General features: G+C 43.2%; 1 protein-coding gene across 2 annotated transcripts in view; it reads left to right on the top strand.

Annotated features, from left to right (window-relative positions):
• sv2a (synaptic vesicle glycoprotein 2A) overlaps nt 1–18,506 on the top strand; it is an 81,461-nt gene that overhangs the window by 52,485 nt on the left and 10,470 nt on the right. For both annotated transcript variants that reach the window (XM_015336673.2, XM_006641778.3), the window contains 9 exons: nt 73–224; nt 1,160–1,293; nt 4,654–4,743; nt 9,380–9,490; nt 11,220–11,308; nt 13,744–13,908; nt 16,157–16,290; nt 17,226–17,429; nt 18,082–18,241. In XM_015336673.2, coding sequence (XP_015192159.1) covers nt 73–224; nt 1,160–1,293; nt 4,654–4,743; nt 9,380–9,490; nt 11,220–11,308; nt 13,744–13,908; nt 16,157–16,290; nt 17,226–17,429; nt 18,082–18,241 — 1,239 coding nt within the window. The remainder of the gene's footprint in view (nt 1–72; nt 225–1,159; nt 1,294–4,653; nt 4,744–9,379; nt 9,491–11,219; nt 11,309–13,743; nt 13,909–16,156; nt 16,291–17,225; nt 17,430–18,081; nt 18,242–18,506) is intronic.

Raw genomic sequence — 18,506 nt, forward strand, 5'->3', positions numbered from 1 at the left:
GAGCGAGCAGAGCACTAAAAGATGAAACGCATGACAAGGTGGACGAACGAGAGGTCCGTGTCTCTCCTGCAGGATCGGAGGCTCTATTCCCATCGTGTTCTCCTACTACTCGGAGTTCCTGGCCCAGGAGAAGAGAGGGGAGCACCTCAGCTGGCTGTGCATGTTCTGGATGATCGGGGGCATCTACGCGTCTGCCATGGCCTGGGCCATCATCCCCCACTATGGTGAGACATTCTTCCCTCTGTGTGAATTTCACCTGGCGTTAATCCACCTCCCCCGCCTTGTCCGCCTGTAAATTCTCAGGGGCCTTTAGCCTCGTAGAGCAACTCCGAGGCTCAGATCTGCTCACGGCTGTTGCCCTCTGCGTTCACGCTCTACCGTTGGGAAGAGAACTTGAGAATTATTTCAGTTGACACCTTTGTCCAAACCTGGGGGAAGATGGAAAAGGGTTTTACTGAAGCAACGTGAGAAAGAGAAAGAACCTTTCTCAAGGGACACTCAAGTGCCCCCCAAAGGGATCAAGCCCACAGCCTGCTAGTTACAACTGTTGCTCCCTGATCAGTCCACCATATTGCTGAACAATTCTAAACGCCTCAGGCTCATATCTGTATTATACTCAGATAATACACACTCAGGTGAGTTGTTGCCTGGGACAAACCTAATGCCATAAGCTTCCCCAACATTAACGGCATCAGCTCCAATATTCAGATCAAATTCGGAATGTATTTCATTCACTTTCTGTTTTTAATATCCTTTTCGAGAGAAAACCCTGGTCTGTGTGACCTGTAACCACAGCTTCAGAGAAGCTATGTGGCCATTTCCTGTTGGAAAGCAGCAAAGTGAATCTCTTCTCGTCTGCTCTGAGAATGAAGATATACCTCTACGAGTGCCTGGAACGGAAACCTTCCTGGATCCACAATGACTGTAAAATTGAGTTATGGAAGTCAGAATTTGTCTTCATTGCCCGTTCTCCAGCCACCAGAAATATTACATTTGTGTGCAGCCAGCAAGCGGTCTAATGAATGATCCTGCTGATCCACTTCGATTTCTCTCCTCGCTCCTTCTCTTCTCCCTTTCTCTCCTTTCCTCCCCTCAATCTCCCCCGTGCCTTCTCCTTCCTTTCCTCGCTCTCTCGCCCCGCCCTCTTGCCCTCCGCCAGGCTGGAGTTTCCAGATGGGCTCGGCTTACCAGTTCCACAGCTGGCGGGTCTTCGTGCTGGTCTGTGCCTTCCCCTCTGTCTTCGCCATCGCCGCCCTCACTACCATGCCCGAGAGCCCCAGATTCTTTTTGGAGGTGAGTGAACAACTTCCGTTTCGACTTTGTCCCTGCTCCATCCCTGCAGCATTGCAGACCCTTCATAGTATTCCATCTTACAAGGACACAGAGAACATCAGAAACAAGAGGACGCCAGATGGCTCATCTTCCTCATTTAGTTTGTAGAATCTAATTCAGATTATTGATCCGTGAAGCTGGTCCTGGTATTTCTAAGCAATTCAGGGGATTTTCTATAGACAGTGTGGTTTGTTCTAGACCTTTCCCATCGCTGATGCAAAGAATTGGCTTCTGTTTTCAATCTGTAATGCAGAGATTTCACTGAGTTTCCACTTGAGCGCTTGAGTCCTGGGTGGCATTGCTGGTTCTTGACATAGTCTGCATTGAGTTGATCATTATCTGTTCCACCCCATGTCTTTGTTTTACTATTGATTGCTACTGAATGGGACATAATCCCCTGGGTTAAACATCTATATCCTGTAGGATCTTATATACCTGAATCCAATTTCCTCTCAATCATATCAGACTAAAGCCATTCAGCTCTTGTAGTCGTATCTGATGTTCATATCTGATGTTCCCCAGAGAGGAGGAGACCTTATTACTAGTCCTTCTGTGATGTGGTAACCAAAACTCAACACAATATTGTGTAAAGTGGGGTCTTGCTGCCGTGCTTTACATTTTTTCAAAATACAATAAAATGTTTAGTATGTTTAGTGTCTATTCCTACTACCAGCGCGGATCACTTTTTCTGCTTCCCAATGTTAAATATAATTTGCCAAGTACAGTATGTCCCCAATTCATTAATTAGTCTAAATCTGTTTTGACAAATTTTTCCTTCCTTCCCTTGCTGCTGTATGTATCTTATGCAGATTTAGTTTGCTTGCTATATCACAACTTAAAGAACTATAAATCAGGAGTAGTGTGCCCATCACCGCTGTCGTCTGTCGAATTAGAAGTTAGAAGACTGTCTCTTGTTTGTTAACCTCTCCTCAAACCATGTGCACTTATTTCCTTGTATTATTATCGCTTTTAATTAGAGAATCTACTTTTTACGAGGGACCTGATGAAACCTGAAAGCTCTCTGGAAGTCTAAATAGTCGCATCTGCTATCTTTGTTGCTTGACTGAAGAATTCATACTTTAATTAAGCAGGACTTTACTTTCAAAATCTGTTAGTTGTCTCGCTCTTCTTCTTTCTAAGTACTCTTATAATTTAGCTCTCATTTCCAAACTATAGTTTCCTGGTGGATTTCTCTTTCCTTTTTTAAAAGTTGGTGTTTGGAGATGTCCAGTTCTGCGACCTGTATGTACAGGTCCTTCTAAATTAGAGTTGAAATATCCTAAATAAGGGCTGATGAATAACCTCTCTCACTTTCTTGAGTATGACTAGAAGATACCTCGGGATTAATTCATTTCTCTCCACACTAGATCCTGTAGAACTGCCTTTTTTAGTTACAGTAAAATCATCTAGAACAAAAGTAATTATATAGAATTGCTGTGTAAATATATTGAACCATACAGGTCCTATTGATAGATGCAGCTGAGCTCTTAACCAAACTCTTCATAAAATCTGCAATTATGTTTTATTTCAGCTTCCATAGGTATTTTTATCTCTTAAGCAGTTTGAGATAGGGAGTGATCTATACAGTCCCTCAATCAGGTAGTGAATTTCAAGCAAAGACTACAGAGCTTTCAAAACAACTCAGAGATAAAGTTATAGAGAAGCACAGATCAGGAGGATTATATAACAAAAATCAAATTCACTGAATAATTCTTTGATTACTGCAAAGATGGTCATTAAGAAGTGGAATGTGGATTATATCACCCATACACTGCCTAAATAAGGCTACCTCCAAACTGAGTGGCCAGGCAAGGAGGAAATTGGTGAGATATTCATCTAGGATGCTCATATTGACTTTGAAAGAGTCGCTTAACTCAAGAGCTGAGATGTAAGACAAGGTTCTTGCCTAAAACAATCTCCACAAGGAGAGCTTGAATGGCTTTGTTGCAAACTCTTGCGTGGGGTTTACAATAAAGCACCAATGTCATGCTGCAAATATACTGTAAACGCAAATGATTTTGTTGTCAGACAAGCAACAAATTGGAACTTGGTGGTGTAAATTCAAAGTGTCACATCTGACACAAATCCACCACAGTGCATCATCAGTCATGTTATAGTTCTGCCTCTTTTCAGCATGGACTGGGAAGCTGTCAAACTGATGGAGATATAGACAGAACAGAGCACTGTTCAATCCAGTGTTAGAGTAAAACCTGCTTCAGACTGAGACAAAACCTCACCTTTCAATAGATCAGTGACCCAAAGCACAAAGCCAAAGCACACTGGAGTTGCTTTTTATTTCAGTAGCCCAGGCAAATTCCTGAAAATTGAAACTTGAAAATTGAAAATTGAAATTCCTGAAAATTTGTCAGTTTATGGCAGGACTTGAATACTACCGTCCGTAAGTGATTCCTAACCAACTTAGGAATGCTTGAATAAATGACAGAATGCAAGGAAAATGAGCGCAAATTCCTCCAAGCTGGTGTGCAAAAATTGGTAGATAATTTACAAATTGCAGTTGTAATTACTGCTAGAGGGTCTTCCACCCGATATTGAGTTCATGGGTCTGAAAACTTATCCAATCCACATATTTCAGTTTTTTCTCTTTTGTTTTTGCTGACATTTACTTTAATGTACCATTAGACGCCTTCAGTTTTAGCATTCAGGTTTTGAATAAAATATCATCATCATCATCATCACTTTCAGTAATCGCCTGTCTAATTCAGGGTCAAGGTGGCCCAGAGCCTCTCCCAGGAGCTTTGAGTGCAAGGCAGGACACGTCCCGGGCAGGACACCAGTCTATCATGGGGCATACGCACTCACACAGGGCCAAATTTAAACAAAACTGCTGGACTCACCAGCATGTCTTTGGACGGGGGGAGGAAACACATGTGAACAAGGGCAGAACATACAAACACCACACAGACAGCACCCCAGGAATTGAACCCAGGGCTCCAGCGTTGAAAAAAAAGTTGATGTTAAAAATATGAATGCATCATTTTGTAATTTTACAAAACGGGACACATTACAAATGCTCTGAATATTTTTGCAAGACACTGTACACAGCTTTATAAGTGTAAATGAAATGTTCGTCACAAATTATTAGTGATGTTCGGTTGCTGGGAGCTGGATGCAAACTAAAAGCAGGCAATGGCTCTTTTCCTTTGGGTTTAGGCAACAGGTGAGACAGAACATAACGGAAGCATTCCTCTTGCTTTCATTGGGATGTAATATTTGTATGTCCTTAGAGCGAGCACACGTGTGTTTCTGCAGTCTGCAGGCGTCTGTGCTAACCAGGTCCGGCTGTCTGTCTCTCTCCAACAGAACGGGAAACACGATGAGGCCTGGATGGTCCTGAAACAAGTCCACGACACCAACATGCGAGCCAAGGGCTATCCCGAGAGAGTCTTCTCCGTAAGTCTGACCTCCCCCTGCTTTCGGCTTCAGAAGCCACCAAGCTAACAGATGAAAAATGTCCCTCAGGTGGTAAGAGCGTTCAAGCAAGGCTATGCAGGGCTCATTTTACAAAGGCACCGGACCCCAGAAACACTCCAGCTGCCTTCAAGGTAATCACAGGGATCAATGATGTTTTTGGACTCTGAATTCTGTAGAATATGTATTTTGTGCATCCCCTCTTTCGGATGAGACGTAAAACCCGAGGTTCTGACTCTCTGTGGTCATTAAAAATCCCAGGGTGTTTCTCGAAGAAAAGAGTAGGGGTGTAACCCTGGCGTCCTGGCCAAATTTCCAATTGGCCCTTATCAATCATGGCCTCCTAATAATCCCCATCTCTGAATTGGCTACATTACTTTGTTCTCCCCCCCCTCCGACGGCAGGCGGAGCGATGCCAGTTGGAGTATTCTCGGTCGCATTTAATGGCAACGTCAGCTCAAAGATTTGGTTCAAACCACCAAAAGGAGACGGGTGTGCCGACAAGCGGACCCTGTTGATGTGGGATTAACGCTAGGATGAGAGAGATGTATTATGTGCATCAACTAGGTGTTTGTAGGGGGTAGCTGCTTCGGGTTTCAAGATCTGAAGGTTATAACGCTTCATACAGTTCAAAGCTCCGTATCGTTTGACGCTGTTATGCTGCTATTACACCATATTAAATAATCACCCCAGCCTTTGCAAAAAAATCTGTGGTCTTGACTTACTGCAGAATTATCAAACATACTACAGTATATATCTAAAATGCATGCGTACAATGTGGCGATAAAAATACAATCCCCCTAAACGAATATGTTTTTGTCTCATAAGATTTTATACACTTAAATGTTTAAGAGATGTGTCACTCAAGTTCTTTAGATAAATTATTTAATACTATTAAACCCTTCCTTAAATTGCCCCATAATGCTGATGTTTTGTGAAGCTGTCCTTAATTGCAATACTGAAAATGAAGAGATGAATTACACTGAGTAGGAACATAAACTTCATACAGTACAGTAGTGCCTCATTCAGTGCAAAGCAAGCATTCCAGAAGGTCTTTGCCCTAACCACATTTGTGCTCAAAAATGCCTTATAACATATACTCAATAGGGCTCAGTTTATTATTAAATTCAATAATTAAAAATGGTTTAAATACAAAAATGACATTTAAATCGTGCTTATATTTGCTAAATATTACAATATTCCAATTATAAATATCATATTTCATGAATGTATTTATTTTAGTTAATAATGATGATTTACTTCATATTTATTTTTATTGCTAATACAAATAATAAATGCAGTTATTCGAGTAAAGCTTGATTTACCACAAATTGTTTCAGAATGAACTAGTTCCCTTGTCCTTCTTTGATATAGCTCCTACATTAAACTGGCGATTTGTCATCTTCTTCTTGACAAAAGCATCAGGAGTTGCCTGTTGTTTTTTGCTACCTGTCTGTTCCTTGTAGACCAGAGTTAAACCTCTGGAATTTATACTGCAGTACTGCTCACACTCTGGATTGTTTTAAACCCTCTGTTTTATTATTTTTATTGCCCGGTGCAAATAAAAATTCTCCCCACCAAAAATTATCTTCATGAAATATGAGCCATTTTTATTTTGCCCAGTAAATAAAAAATGACTTCTCCTGGAGACAAATGCCAAAATTCTACTGTACAGTAATTTTTAAATTTATTTTTGAAAAACAAATCTTGACATCCTGAAATGCTAGTTGCGCTGACGAAAAAAAATGAATTGAACCAGGCGTTAGTGCACGTCCTTTTCCCCACAGATGTCAGGTCCTGTGGGTCCTCTGAGATATAACGTTCTCTTTGCTGCCTACAAGTTAAGCAGCAGAATCACACATGTAAACACACAGTGAGCTCTCACCAAACCACGCTCTTCAAACTAGAGTACATTCTGATCCCTCTCAATCCCAGCAGACCCTCAGTTATAGTCAGAACGCCACACGAAACACAATTGCTTGATCAATGTCAGGGAGTAGTGTGGACATGAGAGATGCAGTATCTGCTAACATGGGCCAACCTGTGAGCTCCAAGGATGATATCACTCAGGTCAATAGTGATTTGGAACACTGTTATTAGTCTTTTAAAATACCTTACACTTTATAAGTACAAATAAGTTCCTTTAGATTTTTCTTTACAAAACATATGGGCATAGCGCAGATGAGCACAATGATGTTGACAAATACAAATCCATATTGTGCTCTTGAGATATTGAATACTTTAGGTGTTTTATACAGCCACAAGGAAGGGAAGTAATTTGCAGAGAGCAGATAAAGTTCTGTTTCACATCATGCAAATCACTGGGACATAAGAACGATCACAAATGAGAGGGGGTCATTCGGCCGAATTACTTTGTTTGATTGTTAATAGCTAGTTGATCTGAGGATCTCATCCAGTTGTTTTTTGAAAGAACTGGCTTCAACAAAGTGGCTGGGTAGCTCATTCCATTCTTCCACCACCTTTTGGATAAAGAAGCACCTCCAGTTCTTGGTTTTAAATGCATTTCCATACAGTGAATAATAAAGGAAAGTTATTTTTTCTGTAAATAAGCCATAATAAAACAAGTTGAAGTAGGTCAGGTGGGGAGCTGCGTCAACATGCGTAGGCTGCAAAGGAACAAGTAATAGGTTTATTCCATGCTGAAAAGAGAGAGAAAACACAACGTTTTGGCTGTGGAGCCTTCTTCGGGTGTTTCAGCATGGAATAAACCTGTTACTTGTCCATAATGAAACCAGGACAGTGATGGAAAATGGAAGCTTTCATCTGGAGACAATGAAACTGGAATAAGAAAATGAAATCTGCAAATCCACTGGAGTGACATAAACAGGGACAATTGGAGTCACAAGAAATGAAGATGGTGATGATGATGACACAACAAGTTTCATAGTGTAGAAGAGAGTTAGAGTTAGAGTTAGTCTGACCCATATCATGGTAATGATATTCACCTGGTGGCCAATTGCATAAAACATCTTATGTGAAACCCCTTAAATGTTCCCTAAAGCACTTAAATGTTCCTTGAGTTTAAAGCTGTGGCACAGAGGGAAAAGGGGAAAATCCAGATTCTGTAAGTAAGAAGTTACGTACTTCAAGTGTCTAATGCAGACAGGGCCTGTGCTCTCAAGTGTGGAGATTCCCCATGTCAGGGAGCTCTCTGCTAATCTCACGTTATTCCGCAGTTGACCAATTAATTATAACGAGGAAGGAAAATGCCCTCAGTTTTATATGCAGTATGGCCCTTTACAAACATGACACATGACACCAGAAATACCTCTAGGATTAAAGCTGTGCTTTTTTAAAAATGAAACACTATTGAAGTGATTTTGCAACAGAACCAGAGCCTTGCACCTAAGGAATGACTTGTTTTGATTGGGTTGTTTCCAAAACACATCTTTTCATTGCTGTTATACTGCCGACAGGTTCTATATATCACTTTCCAGCACTGTACATAGCAGCAGTCAGGCCCCACGAGGGTAGACAAATGAGGGAATGGGCCGTAAAACTAACTGCTGCAAGTGCAATTTTATTGAGGTGACAAGAGAACAAGTTTCCAAGACGAAGCGGTGTTTTACAAAAGACAGAACGTGGACATTATTTTCACCGCAGCTGTCTCCTTACCTATAATAACTGATTCTAGATCATTGCTGGTGCTCTTCGCTGGTCTTAGGAGCCGATTCCAAGTCATTAATCAGGCAGCCAAGTGTGTAGCAAAACGCTGGCAAGAGTCCCGCTTATCACAGTTCTTGTGAACAGTTTGGCTACATGTGAAACATGCTCTAGCTCATTTAAAAACAGCAAGGTTTGTCACCTTCTGGATCTATCATTTTTTATTTCTCAGATCTGGAAAGAGAAACAACAAAAAGTGTTCTTCTTTCCAAAGATTAAGTCAATTTCCTTGTAATTTTAAGTGTTCACAATTAACACTTAATGCTGTGGTCACCCTGGGTGCAATTCCTGGGCTGCTGTCTGTGTGGAGTCTGTATGTTCTCCCTGTGTTTGTGTGGGTTTCCTCCAGGTGCTCCGCTTTCCTCCCACAGTCCAAAGATATGCTGGTGGGTTAATTGGCTTCTAGTGTGAGTGCATGTCTGTGTTTGTGTCGGTCTGCCCTGCAATGGACTGGTGTCCAGAGTGTATCCTGCCTTGAGCCTGTGACTTGCTGGGATAGCCTCCAGTTCCCCCTGAACCCTGAATTGAATAAAACAGTTTGGAAATGAATGGATGGAACGTCCTGATAAATATTCTACCACCAAAGTGGGACATCTGTTCAGGATGGTTTCAAGATGTCCCCTCTCTTGCTCTCCATTTTCAGTAGAAGGGCCTTGGTGTGCCAGTGTCAGTCTTCCAGACCAATATAACATAGGTCACAAGCAGGAGGCTAATTGAGCAGGGCATCAGTGTTCCAGACACCCACAACCCTTTGTGTAAAGAAATATGTGAAGTATTAAAATGCATGGACCCATAGCTTCTGTTTGTGCCTTCTGGTTTATGTGTTTGATTGTAAATCCAGGCGCTTCAATTTATTAAGACATTACAGAACTATTAAAAAAGTAAAAGACGTTAAAGTGCCCTGTTATTTCACATCCTTGTCCACTGTGCCCAGGTGACCAACATCAAGACGGTGAAGCAGCTGGACGAGCTGGTGGAGATCGGGGCAGATACCGGCGCCTGGCACCGGCGCTGGAGAATGCGCCTTACCAGTCTCTTCCACCAGGTACCACGTGAGGCTCATCGGAGCTCATCAGTCACTGATTAATCAAGGACCTTAATCTGCAGAAGGGACTCCAACCTGGAGCCCCTGCTCCACAGGCAGAGAAGGCATTGCTTTTCATAGCCAATGTCTTTAATGTTGTATGGTGTACTGTAATGGTGGCTTTGTGGCTAAGGATATGCGCCTGTGTCTGGAAGGTTGCCTGTTCATATCCTGCAGCCGGCAGAGAAATCCTTGAGCAAGGCCCTTAACCCCAACTGCTCCAGGGGTGCTGTACAATGGCTGACCCTGCGCTCTGACCCCCAGCTTCTCTCCCTGTCTGTGTGTCTCATGGAGAGCAAGCTGGGTTATGTGAAAAAATACAAATTCCTAATGCAAGAAATTGTATAGGGGCTACTAAAGTGATCTTATCTTATACTAGGTATTCAGATGATGCCCTTTAGTATGTCACAGTGTGCCTAACTGGGGATTTTGATAATCAGACCCTAGTGTGCCCACCACCGTGGTCACAAGTTAGATTGGCACATCAGCCAGAGGAGCCCAGAGCACTTTGTTTGCCTCCATCATAATTATTTACACTTTATTTTATGAAGACAACAGTGATCTCCCGATTTTATGAAGACATCTTCCAATACTGTCCTTACCATTTGACAAAAGGAATTGGAATCTTCTTAACGACTATAATTGCGTGTTTTTTAATGGAAGGTCCGTTGTGCTTGTGTGTTCTATTACTGTGGGGATGTTGAAAGTTCACCATCTTTCATGTAATCTCTGGCTGGGTCCTTGCTTTATCTCTTCTATTTAATCTTCTCTTTTAATCAGATGTGGGTCTTAATGTTTAAATGGATTGTATGAAGAAAGCTTGGGAGAGATGACAACAGCCAATTTCAGTCCTCCCCAGCTGTCAGTAATTAGCAATCACTCCCGAAGTCATTTCCTCTCCTAAAACATTATAAATACGGGAAGTGATCCCCTTCTCTCCTTCCCAGCCCACCGCCACCTCTGCAGCTGCCCCTTGGTCACCCCTCCCTCAGCAGGGGGTCTCGGCCCCCTCGTGCTTTAGCCAGGAGGCTGGCCTTCAGCCACGCAGGTTGAATTCAATTTACTGGGACTAACGCAGTCCGCAATCCCTTCAATACGCTTGATTATTGGGTGTAGCTATTCCTAGTGAGTCACACTTTTGGTTCGATCCTTTAGTGAGTGAAACGTTAGCCAATATAATCAACAGTACAATTGCTTGTTTTGTTGGATAAATCAGTGGAGAGATGTAGGGCTAGATGGCTTGATTAAGATTTTCCTTTACAGCTGTGCTTGTTAGAGAACTTGTTAAGGTAGATGCCCATCCAGTTCTATAAAATGCTCATTAATGCCAAGAACAGCTGAACGACATTGCAAAAACTGATATGCCATGATCTTAAAAAAGATAAAATCACTTGTTGCATACCAACATGTTCTGTGGTTTAATTAACCCTAATTTTAATACAGACATGGAACATCAGTACAGTACTGACATGATCACTTTAACATTGAACAACAACTGGACTAGTGATGGTCTCTTCTGACATAAATTTCTTTGCTAAAGTGCTTGAAAATGCACCGTTTTCCAGGGCTTTACAAACCGATCACGTCTAACGCCTGAAGCATTCATCCGGTGTAGAGGAAAAAGTAAGACTGGTGGGCTGAGTGCTCAGCTGTCTTCATAAACCCTTCCTTATGTCTCCATCTCTGGTAGGTCTGGGGGAATTTCCTGGCTTGCTTCTCACCAGAGTACCGCCGCACCACTCTGATGATGATGGCTGTGTGGTTCACTATGTCCTTTAGGTGAGAGTGATGAAAAACCGCTTCTCTATACAATGTGAAATTCTCCACCCAGCATTTAATAGTTTTTTATTTTGAATTGAAATGTCTGTTTTTATTGTTTACCCACCCAATTCAGAATCACACGCTGCTCCAAAATGCCCATCTCTCAGGAACATTGTCATTCACTGAGCTCCACAGCGCCTGTTAGGCGAGTTTGTGCCCATTGGTGGAGCATCTCTCACTTATGCCACAGCAAGTTGGCTGATGCCCAGGTTCTCCCAGGAGAACTGAAACCTGTGGAAGCCTAGGCAGCCCGGACAGCAGCAGAGCTGTCTGCACCCACTTAAGAGTGTTCATCTGCTTTATAGTAGATTTTATGAGGACATTAATTGATTAAACTTCAACCTGATGATGCAAGATCATTTTGTGTTATCTTAAAGGGGAACTGCAGTTCCAAATTCTCAAACCAGTTATTTACTCTTAATAAAGAAATTCAACATTTTACAAATTTTGTAACCAGTGGTTTGAGACAACATGGCGACTTACAGAACTTTCACAAAGTTCCCGATTTTGTGCTCAATTCAAAATTATACAAAATCGGGAACTTTGTGAAAGTTCTGTAAGTCGCCATGTTGTCTCAAACCACTGGTTACAAAATTTGTAAAATGTTGAATTTCTTTTGTTATTAAGATTAATAACCCCTGCAAACCCCTGGCCTCACCACGGGCGAGAGCGAGAGTTCCCACGATTTGTGATGTGAAGCCTCACAGTCCTTCCTGCTCACTAGTCACTGCAATGACTCATGTAGTGCAATGTACAAGTGAATACGTACAGGTCGTGCAGCAGACATTTCACACAGAAATACTCCAATGTGATCTGCAGGCAGAGTTAGCAAGTAAATTGTATTTGTTGGCAGCTGTCTTGAAATCGAGTGCAGTATTTCTATTGGATTAAAAGAGATATATGTGCAATCCTGCTTGTTTACAATGTTAAAACTTCATCTCACTTTTTTGCCTCGTTTATGAATATGGTGCTGCGCATATCTGGAAATGGCATCTATTTGGTGATGTAGATAGGAGTTTTTACATGTTGCTGTCTGCATTTTACTTATGTTATGGTTTGAAATGCTATGTCGACGCTGATTTTTTCTAACCCTGAAATATGAAAATAGTGCTGCAGTTCCCCTTTAAAAGAGAGCCCTGAATCCTTGTGCTACAGTTTCTGAGAAGCAAAATGCAACTGTTAATTGGAATACAACTTTATAGTGGAACCCAGCTCCATGGCTTGTAGGCAGGTAGCAAGGCCATTTTGGAAAGGACAGTTACTACACGTCCCAGTTGGAAACACCAATTACATTTCTTTGTTGCTGTCCAGTTTGGAACCAGCAGCTACGAACACTCACGCTAGCGGGAGAGAATGAGAGCCGTGAACATTGTCCTTTGGAAAAGTGCTTGTCAGGGCTCTCTGGCTTTTTCAACCTCTGAATCCCACAGTCTGCTTGCAGGTTGCTTGGAAGCAAGCTCATAATCGGCACATCGCTCACAGACAACACCACCGGCCCACAGGCAGTTTTGGCTTAAAAAATCGAGAATCTCCTGGCGAAACCAACCCCACACAGCCCCAACTGGCCAGTTGTAGTAGCATTATCCTGGTCACCATCTTATGACACAGCCCAGACACCATCCAGTGATGGCAAGATTACTTCTCATCGAGCTCTGTGATTCTGCCTGCTGCAAGATGCTTTTCACATCTCCAGTGACCAGTACTGGACTGGTACTGGACTGGTGCTGACCCTGTGCTCTGCTATGGACATGCTTTGAACTGGCATGAATACTGACAGCAGGCTAGCAGTTACCAACAGTACCAATGTAGGAGAAACAATCTTACTAGTAATTATTGATTACAGGTTGTGCAAGCAATGATTTTCAAGAATAATTCGAGCCACAGTCTCCTGAAAAGGATGGGAGTTGTGTTAATGACTCTATTGTATAGGAATGGACGTCGTGCAGATGTGTGGGTGGAAAATTGCATTGCCGGTAATGAGGTTCCCTCAAAGCTTGCAAAGTTAATTAAGAATATTTCATTTGCTAATTACCTACATCGGTAGAATAAATAGCTCCACCAGGCCACCAGTCAGATAGCTGGTATGATTGTAGTTTTTCTGAGATTGTGAGGCTTGTCTTTAAAGGATTTCACAGGCTAATCTATTTTTTTTACTCTTTTTTACAGAGAAAATGCTTCTCAATGTCTGCTTCGTTAGAATTTGCCACCATCCCTTTTTTAACAAAGAAATGTAGTTTGTGGTGGTGCAGGAGACATACTCTTCACAGCTGAACTAGAAATCTGATTTCCCATTTTCGTTTTGTCCCTTTCTCTCACTTCTGTCTCCCTCTGTTCCCTGATGGTGTCTCCCTCTGCCTCTCCCTCGCCTGCCTCTCCTCCGCTCCCCCGCTCAGCTACTACGGTCTGACAGTTTGGTTTCCAGACATGATCAAGTACATGCAGAAGCAGGACTACGCCATGCGCACCAAGCTCTTCAGCAGGGAGAAGGTGGAGCACTTCACCTTCAACTTCACTCTGGAGAACCAGATCCACCGCAATGGAGAGTTCTTTAACAACAAGTGAGTGAGCAGTGGCGCGTCGCCGGCCCCCTCTGGTTCGTCCTGTAAACTCGAAACACCATGACAAGCCTTTCCCAGCCACTTCCAGTCCGTGTCTTGTGCTTCCCTGTTGTGAGAATTGTACTTTTGCTGACCTGTGGCTGGGCTTCCTTCTTCGGTCCCAATGTCCCCTCTAACCTGTAGTGTCTAATCTACAACCCAGAGCACTCTCAGTCCAGGAGCAGACACCCAGCCTTCAGTGACACCCCATTACAGTGCAGCACCAAGAGGGCAAGGCAACCGCCTCTTATACGCCTGTGGAGATGGGAATGGGAATATACCAATGCAAACAGAGGAGGGGGGCATATAACATGACACTTAAAATTTTATATTGATTTTGAGGGATTTCATAAATGTTTGTATTACACTATAATGCTAGTGTATTGTAACGCTTACGGCCGACAGGCACTGTGTAAGAGCCGGCGTACCAGAGCAGGTGACGTCACCGCCCTTCCCTGTGATAGCAGGACTACAGCTACTGGGCTGTACAGAGATCTCTCTTTAGCTCACGGGGCTAGGTCGCTGCAGAGAGACGCGGGAGTCCCGGGTTCGAGCCTCAGTCGGGATGGGGCCGACCTAATGCGGCAAGGGCGCCCGCCTGAGCCCCCGTTGCGTTACAGTATTATTAATAGATAGTCAATGTATGTTTGATATTGGCCTATTTTATGATTCATGTTATTCCATTATGGTAATGGTATGGCCCAAAGGTATATAAAGGGATGCTGGGAAATGTTTAGGCAGTCAGTAATAGTGACTCAGGGAGGAGAGCTCGAGGAATATTGAGCTAACTAAGGCGTAAAAGCCTATGATTACTACTATGTTTTTATGTTACTGTACCTTGTCTGCAAATTATAGTATTTTTATCTTTTGATTTTTTTTTTGTTCATTGTGGTTGTTGCTGTCCCAGCTGGGACACACACGTGCCGTTTTTTTAACCGAACTGTCGGCTTGGCATAGTGAGACTCTTTCATCAACATGCCTGGAAGCCGGTGCTCACTCCATCATTCTTGAGACGAGAGGAGACTGCTAATCAGCATCAGCATCACCTGCTCGTTCATACACCTCTTGCACATATCACCCAGTCTCTTTAATAACCCCACCTCCATAAGTTCACCCCTACATAGTTCTCCAGATGCCAAATCAATCAACCAAACTCCCCCCCGATGACAGCTGCCCTGTTACTATCACTGCTCCTATCTTGTTGTATATTGTTTTACAACTCTGCGTATGTCTAAGAGTCTACAGACACACTGCCGGCTTCAGATTGCCCTCCTGGTGGGCTAGTGCCACCTGGAGGAGGCTGGGTGTCACTGCATTGCTGTTTTTCTGGGAGCCAGGAGACCGTGGGTGACCAATGCCCACACCTGCTCTGGCGGTGCTCTGCACATTGTGTGCTGATGCTCGGAGTCTTCTGGTCACCGAATACTGTCAAGCTTGAACCAGTGACATCTGAGCCTTAGGGCTTTAACTGGTTGAGCCATCTGGGAGTCTTCACTATCTTTTTCATGTGGGCAAGAAAACATTGCTTCTCAGACTCCTTCAGATTCTTGCTCAGGGTATTGGAGTTTGTTCCTCCAGGGCCCAAAGTGACCACTAGATTACCTTGTTTGCTCAACTTGTTTATCTAATTGGTCTTTGGGGCTCCAGTGTTTTTCAAGCTATAGAAGAATAAGAGGTTGATGCCCTTGTAGAATACAATCGTGGAAAAAAAGCAGTGACATTCTTCATTTGGTACAGTTAAATCCACCGCCCCCTTCTTTTAAGTAAAATTTAATAACTTATCAGTAATGTATTTTCTAATTTTGTTCAGCATTCATACACCAAGTAGTATAACAAGTAGTATCGATTCATGATGAAAGGACAGAGGACATTCTTGTGCCTGGACCTCTATAGTCTACTATACGGTACATACTGTAATAATGCATTGAAGAAATACATCTTTAGTAATGATCCAAAGAGCATATGCAGTATTCCAGAATGTCAAAGGTGAATAAGACAGTCCAAGGGAACACATGAATATCAGCAATGAAATGTAGATCTTAGGACACAGGTGGAAATTAAGAGGTGATTCCTTCTGGACTGAAGGTAGGAAGGTTTTTTATATATATAAAGAGCTGTAGCTGCTGGGAACAAACCACCCAGTCCAAATGACTGGATTAGATTCGGCTGCCAGCAATGTTTGCATGTTCCTCCTCCTCTGTCCCCACAGGTTCATCAACATGAAGATGAAGTCCATGGTGTTTGAGGACTCTCTGTTTGAAGAGTGCTACTTTGAGGACATCACCTCCAGCAACACTTTCTTCAGAAACTGCACCTTCATCAACACACTCTTCTACAACACTGGTGAGGGGGGGTGGAGATGGGGGTTTAGGTGTGAGGGATGGGGCAGCCAGAGCCCTAACAGGAGGAAAGAGGGGTCAAGGGGTCAGTTTGTTCTCTGGCGGCACAACCATGTCTGTGTATCGGCCTCCATCGCCTTACATAGCAAGTAGATATAAAAATAGTAGAGCAGTTTACTGCCATATGTACAGATACATTGGAATTCTTATTTTGGGACAGACACCCTACAACAGACAACACCACACAGTGTTGACAGTACGTTACAAGGTACTGTCTACACTGTTAGAAACAGAAAAAATAATAACAACAGAACAATAAATATGTAGTACTGAAAAAAAACCACGGTAGACCATGCAAAACGTGCAGATGTGCATTGAGTCTGAGGAATTGCAGTTAGCTGTTAAGGATGCGTATACTTTATATGAGCAAAATATAATGAGTAAATGGGGAAAAAGCATTCTAATAAGGTTTTTTAGCTATGTTATTATACAAACTTGCAATGAACCAAAGTCCTGGGGCAGGCTGAAATTTGGACGCCTCACAGGGCAGTGTGAATTTGAATCAGAATGTTGAGCAGCAGTGCTCTTTTTTCTAACTAAGGAGCAGGAAAGAAGAGACACCTACAAGACATGCAGCTGCTACACACAGACTCATGCACAAAACTGCAGTTCCATTCTTAAAATCTCTCAGAAACACAGACACAAATTAGAGTTCTGTTTTTCGAGTACTTTAAATTCTCCAGTCCTCCAGGAACTTTTTTGACATTGAAAGCAAAAAAAAAAAAACAGTATTGCTTTCTAAAATGCATGCTTGAAATTTGACTTATTTCATTTGGAGGAGAGATGTCTTTCTCCCACAATAGTGCTTTTTTTCCCCAGTTTCTAGAATTCCTTTTGTGCCCTCTCACGGAGAGCCCTCTCTGTGATTCCCTCCGCCAGATCTCTTCAAGTACAGGTTTGTGAACAGCCGGCTCCTGAACAGCACCTTTCTGCACAACAAGGAGGGCTGCATGCTGGACTTCAGCGATGACAACAACGCCTACATGATCTACTTTGTCAGCTTCCTGGGCACGCTGGCAGTGCTGCCTGGCAACATCGTCTCTGCCCTGCTCATGGACAAGATCGGCCGCTTGCGCATGCTGGGTGAGACGTCCCCTGCCTGACCTCTGACCTGTCTTTTGTAGTCTGTGCTGCCTAACATGCAGTTCCCCTCCTCCTGTACAGTTTCTTCACTCTGGTCAACATCTGCAGCATGCCTGAAGAAGCAAACACTTCAGAAATACTTGCCCTTAAAATGGCCTTCTTAATGTTATTAAACATGATTCATTTTCTGTTTGAAAATGGGGAACTAGTACCCTCCAGGAACCAGGAAGGGGACTAGGTCTTTGCTCATGACAAAGAGCGTCCAGTATGAAAGCAGCAATCACATTTCATTAATTAAAAACACACAAAAACACCACATCCCACATCATTCCATCATCAGGAATGAATCATCATTGTCCATTAGCATTGGTAATGTTGTCTTTACAGACTAGTTACTGTTTGACGCAGGGGTCAGCATTCCTACCTCTCAGCGCTGGGCCCTGGGATCAATTCCAGACCTGGGAATACTGTCTGTGTGGAGTCTGCATGTTCTCCCTGTGTTCGTGTGGGTTTCCTCTAGGTTTCTGGTTTCCTCCCACAGTCCAAAGGCATGCTGGTGGGTGTATTGGCCCTGGTGTGAGTGTCTGTCCGCCTTGCGTCCCGTCCAGGTTGTCTCTAACTGCAGTCCTCCTGCTGTGTGTTCTCTCCACAGCGGGCTCCAGTGTCATGTCCTGCATCAGCTGTTTCTTCCTGTGGTTCGGCAGTAACGAGTCAGCCATGATCGCTCTCCTCTGCCTCTTCGGGGGGATCAGTATTGCATCCTGGAATGCCCTGGACGTGCTGACTGTCGAGCTGTACCCCTCAGATAAAAGGTAAGAGCCATGCTGGTGTGCCAGGTCACTGGAGTAGCTCATGGTCTCTACTGTTGTCATCTGTGGTGCCCTGATTGAAGGGAAACATCCACAGATGAAACTAGGGTTACCGATGAGAGGAGGCCATGTGGTAGTTGACTCCTAATTAATTAACCCTTTGTCCTTGGCCTTGGCCTTTAATTCCCATGCATATGGTTTCCACACATATCCTGACAGAACGTGACAAACTGGAGAGGACATTAGCAGGTGTTGGAGTCTGGGCAGC

The sequence above is a fragment of the Lepisosteus oculatus genome, chromosome 27, assembly GCF_040954835.1.
Source record: "Lepisosteus oculatus isolate fLepOcu1 chromosome 27, fLepOcu1.hap2, whole genome shotgun sequence".
NCBI lineage: Eukaryota > Metazoa > Chordata > Actinopteri > Semionotiformes > Lepisosteidae > Lepisosteus > Lepisosteus oculatus.